The sequence below is a fragment of the Nicotiana attenuata genome, unplaced genomic scaffold (assembly GCF_001879085.1).
Source record: "Nicotiana attenuata strain UT unplaced genomic scaffold, NIATTr2, whole genome shotgun sequence".
NCBI classification, from domain to species: Eukaryota; Viridiplantae; Streptophyta; class Magnoliopsida; order Solanales; family Solanaceae; genus Nicotiana; species Nicotiana attenuata.
The window spans coordinates 404,238-426,529 of NW_017670772.1; the positions used below are offsets into that span (position 1 = coordinate 404,238).

Genomic DNA, 22,292 nt, shown 5'->3' on the forward strand with positions numbered 1-22,292 from the left:
TGGTTTGATCCACTTATTTCTTTCACTTCTACTTCATATTTCTTGACTGTTAATTGGTTTTGAATCTAATCACGTATCTTTAAAATCACAAATCAAATTTAATTGTTATTCGTATTTTTGAGGTAAACACAACTACAAATTGCTGCTCTATATGCTTTTTTCAGTACTTTTTAAACTAAGTCAACTTTAAAAATTTGATCAGACAGGTTATTGATGATTTTCTTATTTATGTCGATAAGTTAGTCCTTCCTATTTATGTTAAAATTATTATTTCCAAAAAATAAAAACGATTTTTAATTTCTATATAACTAGTGGCTAGGAAGTTGACAAAATAGAATGGAAACTGAATTCTCAAAATCCCTTCTTAACTATCAACCAACCATTCATCCTAACGGATAAAACTATGGCCATGGCCACCACCACCACCTCCGCCGCCGCCCCACTCCTCTCTCCGACCACCAATTCTCTGCACAAAATTACCAGAACAGCCTTCATATCTGCCACCCCAAAATGCAGTAGGCCAATAACCAAGCTCCACGTGTCCTCCAAGCCAGTTGCAGCCACAGCATCGTCGTCGAAACCCAATCAAGAAACCATCTTTTTCGACGGCGGAGCTCACTACGGAGACCTCTTAGCTAACCTTCTTCTGGGTTTCACTCTTGTTTGGATGCCGTTAACTCTAGCTGCAGTATTTAGGGCTTTCTACTTGAGGTACAGGTTTACAAATTTGAGGGTCACTGTTATTTCAGGGCTAACTGGTCAAGAGAGGAGTGACTTTTCATATAAAGTGGTCAAAGATGTTCAGGTTGTGCCAAGGTTCATTGGGGAATGGGGTGATGTCATTATCACTTTGAAGGATGGGACTAAGGTGGATTTGAGAAGTGTTCCTAAATTTAGAGAGATTGCTAAGTATTGTCTTTCTATGACTGATAATCAAGAGCCTGGTGTTTTGAAGGAGACTGATGGGCCTAAAGGATTTTGAGAAATGGTTAATTTGTTGATTTCATACTTTTGTTCTCTTTCTGAAGAGGTATGTAAAGTCTTTAATTATTCAAGAATGATAATGACTAGTAAACTGTGCTATGTAATAATTTTGTGCCCAATTGATTTGTATATTTGAGAAGGGAAGTTCTTTAAGCTGCTTTTCTAAGAGCTTTCTAGGCTTGAGTTATATCCTCATATTGGTCAATCTTGTGTTACATTTATCTTTAGAGTGTTGAATGACTGTCTCGTATGAGTATGGATGCTTTGTGCAGATTCTTCAAAATACACGAAAATTTAACAAAATACTGTGCCACAAGTCTATACATGGGAATTTCACACTGTTTTTAAGAGTTACCTGTGAATACTCCATGTAATAGGGTCAGTTGATAGTTATTAGAAACTTTTACTCGTAGCAAAGTGCAAAAGTCCTGATATTAGAGCCTCCTTTTATTGATTTGAGTTAAAGACTGCTATGTTACCGACCACCTCTTGCTTAAGGCAGTAAACTAGACACTTCATCGTTGTTAGTTAATGTTGGTATTAGACATTCTTGAGGCACTTTCGTGGATCATCAAGGGCCAATCGACATGCCTTGAACTTTGATCTTCTTCATTTATGTTATTTACACGGTAGAGTGAGCAAACCAATGGATTGGATTTTGGATTTATATTATCTTCTATGGGAGAGTCAATATCATCGATAATGATTTGTCAATAGGTCATCAAACTTTTTTATTGATCAGTGGTAACGCCTCCTTGTGCAAGGAGTATAAAATCAGTTGGAGCTACAAAAAGAATTTGTCTTTTATCAGTAGCTACGAAAAGAATATTGTTCTCTGATGAATAGGGACAATCAAAGAGAGCCTTCTAAGGTTATGGATTGACTAATACCTTCAAAGGGTCCAAATAAGTGCATTTCGATGCCTGATGTGGAACGTGTGGAGAATTTATCATAAGAGAGTGTTTCGTGGGAATTAGACGTTTACACGAGACTAAATTATATTAGACATTTCTGGTGTCTCTTCTGAACTAGAATATTACTTAGAACTCGTTCAAGAGAAATTTGTATTAGGGTACTTGAATTATTGTTTCTAAAAAAAACTAGTATACGTACCCGCGCGATGCGCGGTTCGAGTCAAATGAAAAAAGAGCAAAGAGAGATAATAGAAACATATGTATATTGCAGATTAAAAATTTAGGGATCGAATTCAAATGAATTAAAATAAAAAATAAATCGATGAATTTCGTTGGAGCTAATATTGGGGCCTAAGTATGATCAAGACGAAATGAAAGTACTATTCTAAGAAATTTTTCCAGTAGCCGTGAAGATAGCTTAGACGTATGGTGCTCTCCAAGACCTATAAACAATTAAAAAACTTAAACATCAAGTTTTGAGTACAGTTTATAAGGAAAGAAGTCACACTGAATAATAGTTTATTGTTCACCTTCTTTGTGTTCGCTAATGAAATGAAGCAACTTGACAAATAGATGAAGTATTTATCTTTCTTAATTCATCTGTCAAAGTTAGCTGAATCTTTTTACTGATGTGCTACTGTATATGCAGCCTCATCGCTTCGTGGTATGAATGACAGAGATCAATGAAGAGCAGTATAGAAAGATCAAATGGTCCGAGCAGCAGAGAAAGATCAGATGGTCCTTTTAATATCCCTCGCCAATGTCGTTCTGTAAGACCGTAATTGTATCTATATTGATTCTAACACTGAATTATAAGGTGCAGGCCTTCCACATTGATGGAAAAATTGTTGTTTCTATTGCAAAAAATGTGAATTCTACCACATGATATATAGTTTGCAAGAAGATATTCTCGGTAATGACTCCGTGAATCCATTTTTTTGAGTTGGAGATCAGCATGCATTTGCCATCAGGAAACTCTTCTAACTTATACGTTATAATCTTAGGAGTTTCCATAATTGGCAAGAGGTTCAAATCAGACCATATTGGTATTGTGTGATCTGGACTCTAAAGTCTGAACAATACCTGCTCATATTTTTTTATATTCTATTTTGTAGGTGATACCTTGCAAGTCTACTCACCAGCGAATTGTACATTTGGATAGCTGAGCTTTTGCAATATACTGGAATAATGCTAAAGAAGTACTTGGCCTAAAAGGATTAGTCCACCTGGAAAAGCAGGATTTTTTTTCTAAAGTTATGATTAATAAAGTATAGCTAAATATATGTGCAATTCATAGTAATTAAGACATCACCTTCTATTGTGTTGTACTTTATTTTAGTGAAACGCTTGTGTAAAAATATTACTAATAGAACTTGCCTCTTCTTGAAAATGAACACCACTAAAAATTTATGTCTTCCACTTCCAATTAAACATCTCATCATAAACTGATAATAAGAAAAGGTGATGAATATTACATATTAGAGTATTTTTAGGGTGTCTGATAAGTATGTGTCACTTAAAAGTTAAAAAACTAAATACATTAAGAGCCGATTAAAAACTTTATAATATTTCAGTGAGAATAATTTGAGTTAACATAAAAATTAACAATTGCAAATCATTGGCTCAAATAAACTTTAAATTGCTATATAAAAGCTCAAACTTATCCAAACATTTGGCAGACTATGACAATTAATAATTTTTTATTTGGCAGTGAATGCTATTTTTACGACTTGACAATAATTCAAAATGGTTCAGCTAAATTTGGCAAAGAATATACCTTAAACATGAGAATGATACCGGTGTTAACTCTATTCCAAAGAAGAGGCAGATTAATCAGTTTTGGGTCATGACTCAATTTACTTCCCATTGTGGTAGAAAGAGATTTCTGCATAAAAGATGTATAACTAAGAAATCTTGGTTAATAATTAAACCATAAACTACCAAATTCCTTTGTCAAATATCTCATAACTCTATGATTCAAAAAAATCTGAAGGAAAAACATGTCACAAAATTATCACGTCTTTATTATTCTGTCAAACTATATGAGGCACGCCAAAATTCAATATTTTTCATTTGGCATGTCAAGCCATGCCGGTCATTATTTAAAATAGATGGAGCTTTTCCCTAGTTTATTAGATTATGAATGGCAGCCGAACACAAATGAAAAATATATGTCGTTAAACATGATTAGGACAGAACATAATATACTACCTCCATTATCAACCTCAGAACTTAATTTCCTTTCATATGTGCTTAGTTGAAAATTAGTGTTGGCCTCCGTTTCGTTACACTTTATAGCTGTCTAATCATACACCGTGGGCCAAAAATCAAGTTCTGTCAATGTTGAAAGTGTAAACGACATAATATAGAAGGGAAGGATAGAGTCAAGTTATGATTATTAGACATTACATCTTACATATTGCTGTCAATCAGTCCAAGATAGCTATACATACATGCATATATCCAATTACATAATGTTTCTTCTTCTACTACTTCTTTATAAATCTATATAATTATATTATATTACACCAAGAAAACTCTTTAACAATTATGTCGCTGATATAATGACATTCTTAAGATATGGAGATATTAGTTATTGACTTCTTTTTGAGAAACTACACCACGCGGGCTTCCCATCGTCCACATTTGTGTACCCTGACTCCCCTGTATTTCGTACTTCTTTTTCAAAACCCACTGCTTGACGCCGAAGTATGTCCACAAACTCTCCTTTTATGAAATTAGACATCTACTTATCAAGTCACAAGACAATAACTGTAAGCCAAAATTAATTTCCTCATTTAGAAAAAAATTGAAATGTAGATGGTTTAACAATTAGCTATCTGCACGGGCTTTAGAACTACATGGTAATCATTGACATTGAAATTGATATCTCCAATCCTCTACATTTAATCACAACACAATCATATGCCATGAAATTAATAGGAAAATTTAACACCATAACAATTCAAATTTTCCATTTAAATAGTGCCATTATATCTTTACTGATACAACTCATTATAACTACTATGCCATACCTAGCAACAACCAATGAAAAGTGAAATGATGGTTGCTAATCCATCTTCCTGTAGTTGTACAATTCAAATGAAATGAGTGCCTGCAAATATAAATAGATAATTTAGCTAATAAAAGTGTTAAATTGTGATTGGAGATTTACTTAGGCTGCATTAGAGATATCAAAGTAGATCAAATGTAGAAGAATGTTTACCTCAATCAACTTTATATTTGTCTTTAAGATGCGCATATATATTCTGAGTATGTACATGACACTTGTTATTGCTGCTCATTTGATACTTATTCATTACCAACTATTATCCTATATGAAAAACTTCTTTATACACACATTTGTAACTTCGTTTGTTACTTTTTGGAGTCCACTAGCAATTTAAGTATACTTCATTATTGAAATTCCATTTGGAGGACATATAAAACAAATCAAAATTCATAATTGTAAAGTCGGCGATGTCTGCTCTTTTGTTAAGTTTTTATCTATCTTCATGAAGAGTCAAAAAGAATTCGTGTATCACAGTCGTACATATGGCAAAAAATGGCATCGTCACTCCCTTTCTAGTTGCACACAATATTAACGTGAAGTGTAATCTTGATATACTTGAATAATCGAACATAAGTCACCTTTATTCAATAAAATCAGCCACATCAGAGGCAGTACTCCAGATCGTTAAAATACGCAATTTCCATCAAGAAGATGATAAATAAAAATTTAGTCGAGAAATACACATATCCCAATATATTATCTCATTTTTTCTTAACTCTTAATCAGGTAAAAAGGTTATTTCATTGATAGAAGATCCAGAGGATGCATTAGCTTACAAAACAGAAAGAAAGAAGGAAAAGGTTATAGCAAGCAAAACTAACAGTCCATTTAAATAATCAAGGATCTAACAAAATCAAGAAATTTAGCTTTATTCTAACACTTAAGTTTTGATATAAGGTATTGTAATTGGGATTGTATTGAAAAATAAATAGATCCCATGTATCTTATCTTATTTCTTCTTAAAAAAGGATCCAGAGGATGGAATAACTTACAAAAAAAAAAAAAAAAAAAAAAAAAAAAAAAAAAAAAAAAGATAATGCTACAGCAAGCAAAACTAATCGTTTACCTAAATGCTTAAGGATCTAACAAAATCAAGTCATTCAACTTTAATCTAAAACTTAAGCTTTGATTTCTGACACTATAATTGGGATTGGTTTAGTTCTCAAAAGATAGAAAACAGATCATGAAAAGTAAAATACAACTGGAAAAAATGAGAAGATTTAATTACTGAATAATTCACTGTTGTCAAATTGTTGTGGATTTGACAGCTGCTCAACATTGATCTTCTGCGTGAATATCAACTTAAGCTTGTGGTCTTTAGTCTTAAGCTTCATATTATTTGGACAAACCACGAAATTCTTCATAACATACAAACCTATTTCCTTAATTTGTTGGTTGAACCTTTGGATAAGAGATATGCCAACACTTTGATAAACGCGGTCTTCCTGCAAAAATACTCAATTAGTTAAATGACTATTTAACTGATGCATATGCAAACAATGAAAAACAGAAGTATAAAATTTAAAAGCATAATATTTTCATTAATAACCTCACAAAACGAACCATCAATTTCTAGTTCATTGACTTGCTGTTAATTTCGCTAATGAAATTACTTTCAGCCGCCATTAACTCCTCTATTAATTGAGTAGAAGTGCGAATCAAAATAAAGACACTTATGCAAAGTAAGGTGATTTACATTACTATAATATGAACAAAAATATAAAATATATCTAAAACAAAGTATCGGGAATAAAAAAGAGTCAGCAGTGTTAGCACACTCATATGCATTGTCTATAGTTTCTGTAGATAATCATTTTAGAACTTTTATCATATAATCATTCCAATTGAAGAAAAATCAGAATTGATTATATTTTCTGTATGTTGGTATATTTTCAAGAGTTTACAGAGTTTCAACCAAGACCTTAAAATATGTTTCGACAAAGTACAACAAAGCCTCTCGTAACTCAAATTAACGCAAAATACAATTTAGAACATAAAAGAAATAAGCGAAAAGAATGAAAAGAGGAAAATTGTGAAGCAGATTGGGGTAGTTAGCCAAAGAATTACTTGTTTCCCCACTATTGTGACATCCCACAATAGATAAACCCAAATTTGTCTAATTAGGAATAGTATTTAAATGAAAAATTATAGAAGCTATTGAGTTATGGCTGCATGGACGACAAAGCAAACATACCTTCATAAACGCATATCAAACAAAGCAGTATCAATTAGTAGGAGAGCAATACTACACCTATAATGTACCAAATCATCTATGACAACATGGTGCAATGACTTATAATAGAAAAGACTTAATAGCTTCTATCCAGAATTCATGTTTGATGTGCACAAGGGAGAAAATTCCTGCTTGATGTGCAAAAGGGAGAAAGAGTTACTTATTGTAAAAGTAGAAAAATAATTTTAAAAGGCTATGAAATCATGTTACTGACAATCCCTGCTGAAGAGTTGGTGGGATAGGAGTTAGAAATCGTGGTTTGAGATCGTGGGAATGAAGCATATCGTGGGAACCGAATATGTAGGAATCGTTACTGTTTAGGTCAAAGCGCAACGAGGGGAAGAGTTATACTAGGGGTGGGTTTCATAATATAATTTTAATTTCAGAATGTCTTTTATTATTTTTAAATTCAAATTCAAAAAAATAAACTAAATTTAACTAGTTTAACTAATACTGTCTTAGAATTGGCACATGGCATCCTCTTCATTCGATACTAGGCAAATTCTCATGGCTGACTTCTTTCCTTTTAATAATAGATAGATATGAAATAGGATTTTATTATAGTGTTTTATTTATTGGCTCACTTCTTTAAATGTCGACACCGTTTACAAAAATTCCTGCGTACGCCCCTACGCGCAGCATGCTATAATTAACCAAAAGCTGACTTGATAACAATTAAACCATACACAAAAATAAGAAGAAAGGCTGACTTTTTGAAATTTGAAGTCTGATTCAGATTTATGCTAATGAATCCTCAAATGTTGAAAAAAAAACGTAGAATATTTCATCCTTAATTCCATGGGCCATGATCAATGAGGGGTGGTCGTATGCATGGATTTTAGAATCTAAGATGGTGGTTGTGAACCGCTTTGTAGCTTTGTTGTATGCCTATCTAAACAAATAACAAAGTAAGGATTTAAAATTATACTAGCAATTTAACAGAATAACCAAAAACTCCTCTCAGTAAAACCAAACAACATCTTTCTGGTTAGAGCATCAGATTCAACACTATGGTGGTCAAGGATGAGGGCAGGCATGCATTACCCGTTCTCAGAGAGAAAACATGTAGTGCTTCATCTGGCCTTCTTCTCAAATGATGATTTATAGGTTGTTTTTCCAACATATGGATATTCCGGAGAACTGATCCATAAACCGCCCAGTATGATTAAATGAACACAGAGGAGGAGTATTGATGAGAAACTGTTGGAGGGAAAGACATTCCAGCAAAACTCAACAGCTGCGAACAACAGTACACTGCACAACAGCACTAAACTTGTATAAATCTGGAACAGAAATTACCATAAAACTAAAGCAAATAAAGAAGCTTGAGTATCAAGTTGAATACCGTAGGAGGGTTGGAAATGGCGTTTTCCACAACAGATATGGTAAGCTATAAAAGTACCTGCAAACAAGATCTAGGTCAAACATTGACATAGAATCCAGGAAACCAATGAAAAGGGAGCAATTTTCCATCTGCTTGGCTAATAATACTCCCTCCGTTCCAATTTATGTGAACCTGTTTGATTGGACACGGAGTTTAAGAAAAAATGAAGACTTTTGAAATTTGTGGTCCTAAACAAGTCAAAAAGGGGCCGAGAGTATTTGTGTGGTTATAAAAACTTCTCATTAAGGGTAGAATTGTAGGTTTAACCTAAATTGTTACCAAATTTAGAAAGTGTTCATTCTTTTTGGAACAGACTAAAAGGAAATAGGTTCACATAAAATGGAACAGAGGAAGTACTAATCAAGGCTTTTTATACCTTGTTCTGGTGCCATGTTAGTAGGCAGAGTGGAGGACTGAGTTTTGGGATCTTCTTCTCTTCCTCTAGAACAGTGTGTGGCTGATTCACCAGAGAAAGTCCATAAAAGTATGCTTACTTACTCAAAGAGCAGTTTAAAAATAAACATTTTCTCCCTTAAAAGCAGGCTGCACGTCCGCAACACTTTGGTCTAATGGTAAGAGTGAACAGCATTATGTGAGTTAGACCAACGTCGGGGTTTGAACCTTGCCACAAATAAAAAACCTGGTATTTAAGTGGAAAAGGGTAAAGGGGCGGGCCCATATCCACCGAGTTTCAAACCGTGCGCCACTGGCCCTTAGAGAGTTTTTGGTTATCAGAAAAGGAAAAAATAAAAGCTAGCAGTCCTGTTAACACCTTCAATGAGATGCTGAGGAATCTGTAGTTATTATTAGGCTGGTCTAGAAAGCTCCATTCATTTTAGTGACTCACAATAATTAAGTTACAACATGAGAGTTTACCATTAAAATGGATACCCATTACACATTTCAGTTACTGTTTGGTTCCTCACAAAAGGAGGTTTATATTAGTCCTCTTGAAATATGTGATGTACTTTTATGCGGAGTTCCCGCCAGAACCGCGCTCAATACAAACATGAGATTATAAAAGCATGCATCTATCATAAGCTGAATGTTAACTATTCAAAGAGTCAATCTAAAGTATCATTTACTAACGCTTTTCAAATATTTCCTTACCAAGAAAACTGCTAAAGCTTTTCAAGTATTTAAAATGAGAAAAGTTGCATATTTTAGTACTTTATGTAGTTTATTTTATTTTGAACGAACAATTTAGTCATCTTTAAACTCAATCTGGAAATATTAGTCAACCCTTAATAACAACTTCAAGACATTTGATTTAGGATTGAAGCTTCTTTTCAATAAAAAAAATGTGGGAATGGAGGAGGTTGAGATAGAATCCACAACCTAAAGAAAAAAATGAGCTGCAGAACTTACCAGGAGTAAAATTGGTAATGGAGGGATCGGGCACATATAATGCCAATGAAATTCCCGACAAACATAGTCGTCACAATATCTGAAAATAAGATAGACAGATCCAATTCAGGAACCATAAATCATGCCAAAATCAAGCAAAAACTAGTGACACTTTAACAAACTTGGTCTTTAAGTAAAGAGAAACCCAAAACAGATATTACTTACGGTCAGTTTGAAGGACCCTGTTAGTTGGAGACGGATTTCTGTGAGCAACTCTAAGCTTCAGTTGAATGATTTTAGAGTGCACGACAGCAAACAGTCCACCTTCATGCCTGCAAAAGATGAAAAAAGAAAATTGAAGTCCAATCTCATTACCTGTGTAGGGAAGAAAAAGTTATGTGATGTTAACTTGCTTCTACAACTCAAAATTAGTCAATGAGTTCTGAATTACATTATGGTTCCCGAACTTACACTTGAAATAGATACAATTATCATATTATGACTTTTCATCTCCCACTTCAACACTTTGGAATAGCAATGCCACTACATTCGCGGTCATAATAATATGAGAAATACTCACCTACACCATCGGTAATGAGCAAAGATCAATAGCAGACTGAGATGAGCAACTAGCAAGGAGAGAGCAAAAGCTTTAGAAACAAAGATTTCTTCAGGAACAAATTTGAAGTTAACAGACCTGCAACAAAGCAGAGAGTTATGATTAACTGTATTTTCTAAAGGAGTTGAAAAAAAGCACGAAATGAGCATAATTTGGAGTAACAGATGGTAGAAATACAGTTCTCAATGGTCAGATTATTTTAGAAGGCATGCCAAATCAACTTAATATCCAATTAGGATCAGACTAAACTTAGTTTGACGATCATGGTAGACTTAGGGTGAGAAGCGGCCTATTCAAGGGAAATGGGGCAAATATACTTTTGCTGTCTATGTCAAGCGAAAGAAAATGAGCCCCAAACTCCACAGGGATGAGACAGAGAAGGAACTACACCAGCAAGTAAGAACATGCATCTCCTACATTTAGCAGACAACACCAATGTGTTGTTTAATGGCATTTGAGGTAAAAATTGCATGAGTAATACAACAATGCTGTTTCATGTGATGCTAATGCATGTCGATACAAAAGTTTGTCAAGTTGATAGTTCCACAATCTCTCATCACCATAGTTTTTCAAAAATAATTCCACAGGTAAATAGTATGGGGATGTCATAAATATCCTGGGGTAAACTGTTTATTTGTCTTGCGCAACAAAAGAGATTTATCGAGATATAAAATAAATAGATAACTTAATCAAGAAACGGAAGGCAGCAACTTTAAAGTCCATGATAAAATGGTGCCTCAGAGTACCAAATTTGCACACATTGTTTTTAAAAAGTACCAGAAGTGGATGAAAACACGACCAAGATCGAAAGCTTTTGATATATATGAAGCTGGATGTGACAGGACAAAAGGCAGCCCAATGACAATCTGCACCAATCATCACGATCATTGGTAAACAATTTGTTCAGAAGAAGCTCCATCCAACAGAATTATACTTGTCACTTGACTCACCTACGCATATGGACCACAAACTTGTAAGAGGATTTCTGAGGAAATTAAATTATAACAATTAGAAAGATGCTCAAGAGCATCAAGGATGGAAGATACAGATCAAGCAAATGTAAAAAGATACAACATCGTGTGATTCATGAGTAGCAAAAGAAAGTGATTCCTTGATCCTGGAGCAACCACAAACCTTCCCTACCGAAACAAGGGAATGGTAAAACTATTTCCCAAACAACATTAACAAAGAACACAACTGCAGTACTGAAGACAATAATAAGAGTAGAGATGATATATATAATGCAACACAGCTGAACATCATTGCATTAGGAATTAGAAAGGGAACTTGGAGAATACCCACCTGCACTAATGCAGCACCTGCTAAAGCAGAGATCACTCCAACAATATCCATTGCCTGTATTTCAAGTTTCCACCATATAACACAAAAGGTAACTCAGAAATGCAGTTCAATGTCCTAAGTTGTAATAACCTAAACTGTCCCAATAGCTATGTTGCTCGGACTCTCCGAAAATATCACCGGGTGCGTGTCGGATTCTCCAAAAGCAGTGTATTTTTGGAGAATCCGACACGGGTCCGGCAGTATTTCGGAGAGTCCGCGCAACATAGCCCAATAGTATACCTTCACCATCAGGAGCAACAGAGGTGGTGCATACAGGAGCACATTCATCTTTATAGAAACAGCTCCACTGTACGAAAGAGAGGATCATTGATCAATCTTAACTGATGGCTAATCCACTGATGCAAAGCAAAATTAATTAAAAAATAAAAATCTCGAAGCTGAGCAAGAATATACCTGAAAATTACCAACCCTAGATGCCATTTTTGATAAATAATTGAGACCAATGCAGCATGGAGGAGAGTAGTGGCTAAACAATCATTAAATAATCGAAGAACAAAGATAGAGTGAACTCTTTTAGACAGAGAAAGCAAGGAAAGAGCCCACCAAGGTACCTGCAGCGCAGTTTAATCGTCAACTCTATTGTCCATTAGTTGTAGCATATCTTAACTCCAACGAAAGTGATTCGACCATTTAAAAGATTTTCTACTAAGTACAAGTGGATGAATTCTGAAATTTACTACAAGAACTTAAACTACAAGTTTCAAGGAGAAAGCTAAATTAGAAAAAGAGAGAAAAAATGGTAAGAAGAAGAAAGTAACACATATTGTAGACATTTTCCTCACTACAGTAAAAACCAATCCCGATTCAGTATGAAAAGATATAGATCCCCAAAATTTGGTCGAGACTCCCCTTTATGAGAGATGTTTAGACAGATTTTTACAGATGTCCTTTTATATTAGAACTTCCTCTGAACTACGCATACTTAATTGTGGAAATAACCTGAGTAACAACTCTGATCTCCCGGTATAAGATTTGAATGATGTCGATAAAAGGTCTCACCAGTCTCAAGATTGACTATTTTCTTTCTTTTTTTTCTCAGAAATACCTCTCAGCGACATAATAACTTCTTGGCTTCATCATATTTATCCTCCAGAATCCCGTTGAAATAATTTTGATTTACTGTTTACCAAGACACCTCCAAAAAAAAGGTCATCTATTGACCAGCTTAAAGAAGATGCATCGTGTCACCCGGTCTCAATTGATGTCTGAAACTCATTCTTTTGATAAGGTTTTATTCATAACAGCACTAAGATTGTGTTGGAGATCAGTATATTGTGGCAATGCGAGAAGACGAAAATACATCCCTGTCTAAAACTGTAGAGACTCATTCTTCTTAAAGGCAATTTCAGTGACATAAATAAAAATAGACAGTCAACACTAACGAATTTCACCACTGGTTCCAGTCTTATAACAGTCACAATAACAACTCTTTTCAGGAATCTATTAGCTTAAAAGGTTATCCACAAAACTTGGAGGAGCCACTCATACATGAAGAGAACCTACCACATCAGTCTTCAAGTAGATGAACACGACAATTGCTAGATCCAGCATGTAGAGAAAGCCAAAAAAAATCTGCACTGACATGAAAAGGTAGAAATCAACAAACTCGCATGCAAGTTGTGACCATGTACTGAGGACAAAACAGAGTGTAAGGATTCTGCAATGACAAGCTGAATATGCGCATCTTCTCTTTTGATAAGACATATGCCCACATTATCTGAAAAGTACCTGCGAGCCAACTAAACAAGTACCTATAACTTATACTATACCATGTGAACTTTCTTAAACATGCAAAACCCAGCAAAAGGTTAGTAACTTTTTCCTCATTCTGGTATCTACTGCTAGGTTCCACCCTCCAAACAAGCATAGAAAGTATATTTTGAGATGGAACAAGCATAGAAAGTCTGTCATTGCATTTTTTCTAATTAGCATATAGTTACAGGAAATACAAATATTTGCTTCAGATTGTCACTGTCAGAAGGGGAACCTTGAAGCAACGGTAAAGTTGTCTCAGTGTGACCTACAGGTCACGGGTTCGGCATCAGGATAGGTTGCCTACATCACACCCTCTTAGAGTGCTGCCCTTCTCGGATCCTGTGTGAACACGGGATGCTTCGTGCACTGGGATGCCCTTTTTATTTTGTCACTATAAGGAAAAGAAACGCTCAGCAGATGGTATACTGCCTATATCTTTCCAACAGGACGGGACGGGTCGGCTCGACCAATCCCGATCCCGATCCGGCCCACTAAATGTTAAACGGGACTGGACCTATATTAAACGGGACGGGATGGGATGGGACGGGGTGCCAATTTTGTCCCGATGGGCCGGCCTGTTAAGGTCTCATCTCGTCCCGCCAGCCCGCGTGATTTTTTTTTTCGAAAAAGAGTCGTTGGCCAAAGGCATTTTTTAAAAAATTAGTTGTTGGCAATTGCTATAAACGGCCATTGTTGGCCCCTACCCACCCAAAACACCCCCCCCCCCCAAACTTTTAATTTAACCTCTAAGTTTAGTAAGTTACACTTTGGCCCTATTTTTAACTATAAATACCCTCATCCTTCTTTATTTTTTCCCGCAAGAACCAATCATTCTCTCTCAAATCTCTTACATTCTATCTATATTCTTCTCTCAATTTTCTCATAATCAACTACGTGTTAAGTATTTGGGCGAATTTTTGGAGCAACTTTCAAGCTTCAAATTAATTCGTCAAGTATTTAGAGTAATTTTTGGGCAATTTCTTCAAGTTTTAATATATAATTACGTTGCACTCATTCCATCTCCTAATTTTAATATCTAATTTTTGCGTATCATTTTAGTGCTTAATTTTTGTGTTCATTTTACATGTTCTATTTTCGTGTTCCGTTTGTGTGTTCAATTTTTGTGTTAACTTTTTAAAGTTATTTTTGTATTTAAATTATGGCTCTTAAAAGTGTATTTGGCATAACCAACCCATTTAAAAAAAGTAGTAAATGCGCTAGTTGTAGTAATCCTAATCCTAATCCTTCTCCTAAGAATTAGAAAACATATCGATGAAATGGCCATGTTGATGAAACTTTATGAGAATATATTTTTTCCATGTTAGATGTGCATGCCATATTTTTAACTTGGTTGTAAAAGGTGGTATTAATTTATTTTCTGATGCTTGTGGTAAAGTACAACATGGTTGCGGCTATATTTTTCGTGCTAATAAAGTGAGTAGAATTTGTGAGTTTAAACAACAATGTGCATATGTTGACCTTCTGTATAGAAGAATTACAAAAGATGTTTGTACTAGGTGAAATTAAACTTATGAAATGCTTGAAGTTGCTTATGATTATCGGTTGCCTATACAAATGGTTTTTAATATGCATAATGGGATCACCACTGATCAAACTTTTGAGTCTGATTGAGATGAGATCAAAAAACTAACTAAATTTTGAGAAAAAATTTATTATGCTACAAAATAATTTTCTGGTATATATTATCCTACTATTATACAAATATTATAGTATATTTGTGAAATTTCTGTTGTATTTGCTAAGTATGAAACAAATATAACGTATGCACTAGCCGTTAATAAAATGATTGCAAAATTTAAAAAGTATTTTTTCCCTGTTCCCCAAGTTTATTTAATTTCTACTCTACTTAACCCATCTATTAAATAAGAGGTGCAAAGGGACTTGTTCGAAAAATTTATGAGAATTTAGAAATTCAAGAAAATGAACAGCCATCTCTCGAAGACTCCCAAGTTAGCATATATTCTTATGCTAGATCAATGTTTGATAGTCATAAATCTATGGCAACAACAGGTGGTGAAAATGCTACTACTTCTAAGGCTAGAGTAGAATTTCTATGGGAGGGTATGGAGGATATAATAGGATTTGATTCTTCTATTGATGATGAACTTGATTCTTATCTTAATCAGAGATGGGAATGTATTAAAGACGAAGAAGACAACAAACAACTTTTGGCATGGTGGAGGGAGCGTGATATATTGGCTATTCAAAGCATCATCAGTAGCATCAAATAGTGCTTTTAGCGCAGCAAAATTTTAAATCGGAGATCATAGACATTCATTAACGGAGGACAACCTAGAGATTTTCGTCTTATTCAGAGATTGGATTAATTCAAAAAGAAGAAATCTTGGTTTTGAAAAATTAACCACTAGAGAAGAAGAAGAATACAATGAGATACTTTGCACTGGGAGTCGATGACGGCATGGAACTCATGGAACATCAAGCAACATTGCCAATTCCAGAACAATGTCTAAGAGAAATTATGGATCAGTTACAACGAAGCTATATAGGAGCTTACAAATATTAGTATGATAATTTATAATTAGCTACTAAGAGGCTAGTTCAAACAAAACCCTTCCTAGAAGGTGGTTGCTTAGATTAGGTGCTCTCAAAAGACTTGTATTTGTATGTGAAATTTGAAACTTCTCTTAATAAAATAAAAGGCTTTAGCCTTGTAACTTCATTTATGAATTGTCTTACTTAGTTATTTTATAGATTGAGATTATATTGAATAAATTACAAGTCTATTATAATTACTAAAATATTTCGTTACAAATCTTTTGCTTTAATATATTATAATTATAATTCTTTACTTAGTTTCTTTATAATTTATTAAGTTTTAAGTTTATTAAAAAAGACAAAAAAACTAGCCGTTGCAAACTTTATAAACTTTGTCGTTGTCAACTTTAAAAAAATAATTGTTGCTATCTATAAGAAAATAATTGTTGCCAAATTTAATGCTTAAATATTTAAATGATTTTTTTAAAAAGGCCCACTTAGGGCCCACGTCCCATCCCATCCCATTTGTTAGTGGGATGAGATGGGCCTACCGGGTCATCCCACTTATCCTGTCCCGTTTAAGGCCCGTCCCGTCACTGACCCGGTCAAAATCCATCTCGTCCCGATAATTTCGTCCCATCCCGTTGTACAGCCTTAATACTGCCCAAAGTAATCAGCAGCCTGGCATAAAAGTGCATCACGACTCACGAGTATGAAGAGCTAGCTGGAGTTCCAAAAATTATGAGACAAGGTCGAAGGTAAGCAAGAGTTCAGCTTGTCAAATCTAACATAATTGCTAAGAAAGCCAGAATTGGAAAACACCTCCCCACAATCTGAGCCAAAGACTTTGAGATGGATTCCTGTTGGGGGTTGGGATCGGTGTTGTATCCGAACATCTAGGCAGATACAAATTCAAAAGCTATTGCACCAAATCTAGATGGATTGGCGAATGTTTAAAAGTGCAACACAAATATCGTTTAACTAGGCACCACTATGGTAATCTTCTATGTTACAACAGCTTACAGGAACAGAAAGAATTAGTTTGCTTTATAAAAATAAGTTACAGATGGATTTGTAATAGGCATGGAAATTCCACTAGGTTAAAATGGAAGGTCCCCCTCCACAACTCAAAAGGAGTCACCATTTTTAACACAATAATAAACTATGCCAATGATTAGGATTGACTAGTCAGGTGCATGCATCTGTTTGCAACAAATTTGTGCAGAAAAATAAAACTGCAATCACAAACATTATAAAGAAAAAAGGATTTTATTGACAAACATTGCAGTTACAACTCCGTTTATCCCTTGATTCTTCCTCCGATTTATTCTACGTGATTCGAGCGCCTTAGCGGCGTATTTCTCGAACGTAGGACTTTAAGCAAGACATATTTGACATGTCTTTGATCTCTTTAAGAATATTCCAAGAGTTTCATGGAATTTCAGAGATCTCATATTTGATCTCTTTGTGCATATTTCGAGAGTTTATGGAATTGTTGAGATACCATTGAAGGACTTATGTAGCCTTATTTATAGGCATGAATTAGGGTTTGGGTGGAGTAGCCACCAAGTAACCCCAATAGACTTCCTAATATTTCAAGAGTTGTCTTGAATTTAGGATTTATCTTGATCTGTTAAAATTTCAGTGTCTACAAATGCCCCCTATTTCAAGGTTTGTCGAGGTGTAGGCTTGCTGAAACTTGAAGACGAGACTTGAAGTACCCGACCATCGCAACAGATAATCTTGAAACTTGAAGTTTTTAATTAGCAGGAGGAAGAGATGAAAGGCAGAACTGGTCCCACTGGGCGTGCCAATTTGTTTGCAACAAATTTGTGCAGAAAAATAAAACTGCAATCACAAATATTATAAAGAAAAAAGGATTTTATTGATAAACATTGCAGTTACAACTCTGTTTATCCCTTGATTCTTCCTCCGATTTATTCTACGTGATTCGAGGGCCTCAGCGGCGTATGTCTCGAACATAGAACTTTAAGCAAGACATATTTGACATGTCTTTGAGCTCTTTAAGAATATTCCAAAAGTTTCATGGAATTTCGGAGATCTCATATTTGATCTCTTTGTGCATATTCCGAAAGTTTATGGAATTGTTGAGATCCCATTGAAGGACTTATGTAGCCTTATTTATAGGCATGAATTAGGGTTTGGGTGGAGTAGCCACCAAGTAACCCTAATAGACTCCTAATATTTCAAGAGTTGTCTTGAATTTAGGATTTATCTTGATCTGTTAAAATTTCAGTGTCTACAACAACCACTATATTATTGCGCACTCTATTCAGGAACATTTCATTCCAATACTAAAGAATTTGCTTTTCAAGGTAAAGTAGAGGGTTTGAAAATCTCTCACTTATCTCTAAACGGGTAGCTAGTTGGTGTCATCTATCCGAATGGTATGCTTCCATTGTTATTAGTTAACACAGAAAAACAAAATACATCTGTCTTTTGTTGTTTCTAGGATAGAGTTGTCACTTCACTACAGAATCTAATCAATTTTGAGAGGGAACAGTCAATTAATTGCATTTGCATTCTCTTCCAAATTAACTTTTTTTCTTTAGATTCAAACTAGCACCGCTCATGTAAGTTTACTAGCAATCACTGAAACAAGGATTATACCTCCCGGAAAAGAAATAGGAAAATTACCTGAGCAGGATAGACTTGACCTCCGGTAACATATTGTATAGCAGAGTAAATATAAAGAAAGCCTGCTGGATAAACTAGAGGCCCTGTATCACCTTTCAAGTTACTATAGTCCCTCTCTCCTTCAAGAAAGCCAGTAACCTATTGACCAAATATAATCAATCAATCAAATCAATAAAGCTACATATAATCAACCACTCTATAATATATTCCCACCTTATTTTATGTGAACCTGTTTAACTAAGCACATAGTTCAAAGAAAAAAGAAATAACTTTGGGGACTTGTGATCTTAAATATGTCATGACATTAGTCTCGCTATAAAATTATGTCATTAAGGGTGAAATAAGAAGTTCAACGGCAAATTGTTTGCAAATATAAAAAGGTATCATTATTTTTGGACCAGATTAAGAAGTAAACAGTGTCACAGGAAACGGAACACTGTTAGTTATATGAACATTCTTCTTTTTTTATGAAGTAAGGAGAATTCACTAAAAGCATCCAGCGGATGCAGGAAAAAGAGTCATTTCCAACTTGTTTGGATGATTGTTCCCCGTTGTATCGTATTGTATTGTTATCCCAAAACAATGTTTGTTTTGGTTGTTTCATTAAAATTGGTTGTATTGTATTGTTAAATCTATTGTTCCGGAACAATGAAAAGTCCCTTTTTTTGAAACAACCGATTTGGTGTGATGGGATTGTTTCCTATTTTTCTTTCCAACTATGCCCTAACTTATTACTGCACAATTCTATTTTAACCTTTACCTTTTTTTTCTATTTTAACTCCAAATCTCAAAACTATAACCTACTTTATTTTTTTTCAAAACTTCTACCGCCAACGTTAAAGGTGTTTTGCCGCCTTCTGTTTTATTTTTTCTCCTAATTTTCTTTTAACTCAATTTTAATTAGCTGTGTTTGCCTTCTTCTATCTCGCTCCTTTGTTCTACTTTCTTAAGGTGTTTTGCCTCCTCCTGTTTTGCTTTTTAAAACTATTTTTATGCATAATTTTTGATAAATTTAATATTTAAATAATTGAGGATATTTTAGTAAACTTATCAGTTACAGTACAGTACGATACAGTCAAACCAAACAGCAAAATATTATTTAACAATAACAAACAATACAATCTATCCAAACATTATATTCATAAAACGATACAATACAATACATTATAAAACGACAAGGAACAATAATACAAACAGAGTGTTCATTCCAATACTGGGAAACATTTTGCCTTAATTTGTCTTTTAAGCATAATTATTAACCAAAGTAAATTCAAGTCAAATCTGTCTTGCCTGTGTTGCATTACTGAACAAGAGAAACATACAGATCAAAATGATGAATTTAATTGAACTCTCACCTGAGACATATAAGCATCCCAATCAATTTTGGTATCTAACAAAAGTAATGAATCACTTCACTAATTAAATTATGATTTGATATACATATAAGAGAATAATTGGAAAGGAAGTTGTGAAAAGGCTGAAACTTTACATGGAACGTAGGCGATGATTAGCGTAACGAGGATGGAATCAGCGAAGAGCAAAGCGAAAGCAAAAGGTAATTTAGGATGTTTAATAAGTTTTTGGAAGAAATGGTCCGATCTATGTGAATTTTTGCGTATAGCAGCAGCTGATTTGGCTGCCATGGCTGCAAGGGCGGCTCTAGGGTAAGGCAAGTGGAACTCTTGCCTTACGCCCCAAATATTTAAGCCCCAAAAATATAAAGTACTACTATATCATTATACTATAATATTTATAAAATTATTGATAAAATATTTTAAATTCTAATATTTATTTAAATTTGATAGATGTAGGATTGAATGAGTTAATATGATAAAACTTTTCTCTCACTAAATTAAATAAAGTTTATTTTTCTTTCTTTCTTTTTTTATATTTTTTACTATTTTATTTTCTAATTTAAAATCAAATTCTCTAAATTAGCTATTCTTTTTTGTGACATTTGATAGATCCTCATATCAGTAATCAAGTTCTTTTGTGTCTTATTTTTTTTAACTAAGAAATCCCAGTAAGATTCAAAATACGATCGATACTAAGCTCAATCCTTTTACCATTTTCATTTAATGCTATATTTTTTACAGGGAGTTCAATATCATATGGCTTACGCCTAACCCACATATTATACGTTGTTCTCTCACCACTATTTTGGTCTCAATATTATATTGATATTATGAAAGAAATTTTAGAGTCTTTTAATATATTTTATTTTAAGCCACCAGTTTCGTTGAGCCGCCATCATTAATGATCAGCAATTATTTATCGACCACTGCCCATGAACGTGTTATTCAACAGCTCCTTTCACATTTGCCAACTAAATAACACATTCACTGGTTATTGTCTTATCTTAATTGAGATTGTATAAACTTGATTGAGAATAGCAGGGGGTGGACATGTGGCTCGATTAGGAGATAGGTAAAGCTTTAATTTAGGTCCCCAAAATTTTTTAATAATGGATTTTATGATTTTATTTCAAGTTAGACAATATTAAAATTTGCAAAGTAAAATAGAAAATAAAATAAACCTTGGACAAAAGAAAGAAAGGAAGACTATCTACTCTTTAACACTAAAAATATTTTGAACTTTGAATTAAATTACTTAGATCTTCATATTATTAAATATATTTTTTACGACAAAATCAAAGGTAACATATTGAAAATACATGTCTTACATCCAATTTATTTAAGTTACCTCTTACTAATATAAATGAAAATACTAGTATGTGAAGTCAAAGGTTTCATCATTTAAGCATGTTATACTATAAATAACAAGTATGAAAAAATGGCAACACTATCTTTTTTTTGTATAAGTGTGTCATGCGTGCATATATACTAATAAAAAAGTATAAGGTCTCTTATTTAATACCGCTTTAGGCCACAAACTTTATGGAGCTGCCATTGCATGGCTGCTGGCGCATGAGAATTGCGGACGGACAATCTTGACAAAGACGAACGTCTTAGGATTCGAGATTTCTTTTCCTGTTTAAACGCAGCGTTTCACGGGTGATAGAAGTATAAATTGCTTTGACACCCCTTGAACTAGGGTAAATACGACACGGCTACTTTACATTTTATTTTTTATTTTGGATCCCTAACTATTATTACTATTGGAAGTGTAAGATGATTCCACTTTTTCCTTCTCTCCTCCTTTTTTCCCCTTTTATTCCGACGAAATCTTTGTCTCTCACAGCTTTGTGCCATGTTCCGAAAAGCAACGAGACGTCGCAACTCATACCTATTGTAACTACTCCTACTCATTTCGTGTTAGTACACATTATTTGCCATTTATATTATTAAAATGATATCTTTTGAAAATATAGTACAAGATTAAATCATTCTTTTAAATGAACACTAGTGATTATCCAAGTTCCGCGCGGTTACAATGGAATATACCCTACAAATAATAATTCACAATAATGTGTTGCTAGTTGCTAC

At 34.1% G+C, this 22,292-nt stretch overlaps 2 protein-coding genes across 8 annotated transcripts; one reads left to right on the forward strand and one right to left on the reverse strand.

Moving 5' to 3' along the window:
- Positions 1–328: 328 nt before the first annotated feature.
- Positions 329–3,281, forward strand: LOC109243183. 2 transcript variants are annotated; one of them, XR_002070507.1, is made up of 3 exons: positions 329–1,030; positions 2,548–2,668; positions 3,014–3,281. XR_002070507.1 is itself a non-coding variant. In XM_019410095.1 (2 exons), the coding sequence occupies exon 1, from the start codon at positions 404–406 to the stop codon at positions 980–982; it is 579 nt and encodes a 192-aa protein (XP_019265640.1). In that variant the 5' UTR covers positions 329–403; the 3' UTR covers positions 983–1,030; positions 2,548–2,827. The 2 variants fall into 2 exon arrangements, 1 of the variants encoding a protein (XP_019265640.1); XM_019410095.1 differs by lacking the exon at positions 3,014–3,281 and having other exon boundaries at positions 2,548–2,827.
- Positions 3,282–6,070: 2,789 nt separating this feature from the next.
- On the reverse strand, positions 6,071–20,545 carry LOC109243184 (dol-P-Man:Man(5)GlcNAc(2)-PP-Dol alpha-1,3-mannosyltransferase-like). Of its 6 annotated transcripts, none has more exons than XM_019410096.1 (14): positions 20,336–20,545; positions 20,137–20,201; positions 18,847–18,984; positions 13,420–13,488; positions 12,310–12,467; positions 12,136–12,202; positions 11,857–11,910; positions 11,332–11,420; positions 10,516–10,632; positions 10,161–10,267; positions 9,957–10,035; positions 8,550–8,606; positions 8,249–8,458; positions 6,071–6,416 (listed from the first exon to the last, which is right to left on the reverse strand). In XM_019410096.1, the coding sequence occupies exons 1-13, from the start codon at positions 20,487–20,489 to the stop codon at positions 8,278–8,280; spliced, it is 1,335 nt and encodes a 444-aa protein (XP_019265641.1). In that variant the 5' UTR covers positions 20,490–20,545; the 3' UTR covers positions 6,071–6,416; positions 8,249–8,277. The 6 variants fall into 6 exon arrangements, 2 of the variants coding, with proteins under 2 accessions (XP_019265641.1, XP_019265642.1); XM_019410097.1 differs by lacking the exon at positions 20,137–20,201 and adding an exon at positions 20,202–20,236; XR_002070509.1 differs by lacking the exon at positions 6,071–6,416 and adding an exon at positions 8,965–9,045 and having other exon boundaries at positions 8,424–8,458.
- Positions 20,546–22,292: the final 1,747 nt, after the last annotated feature.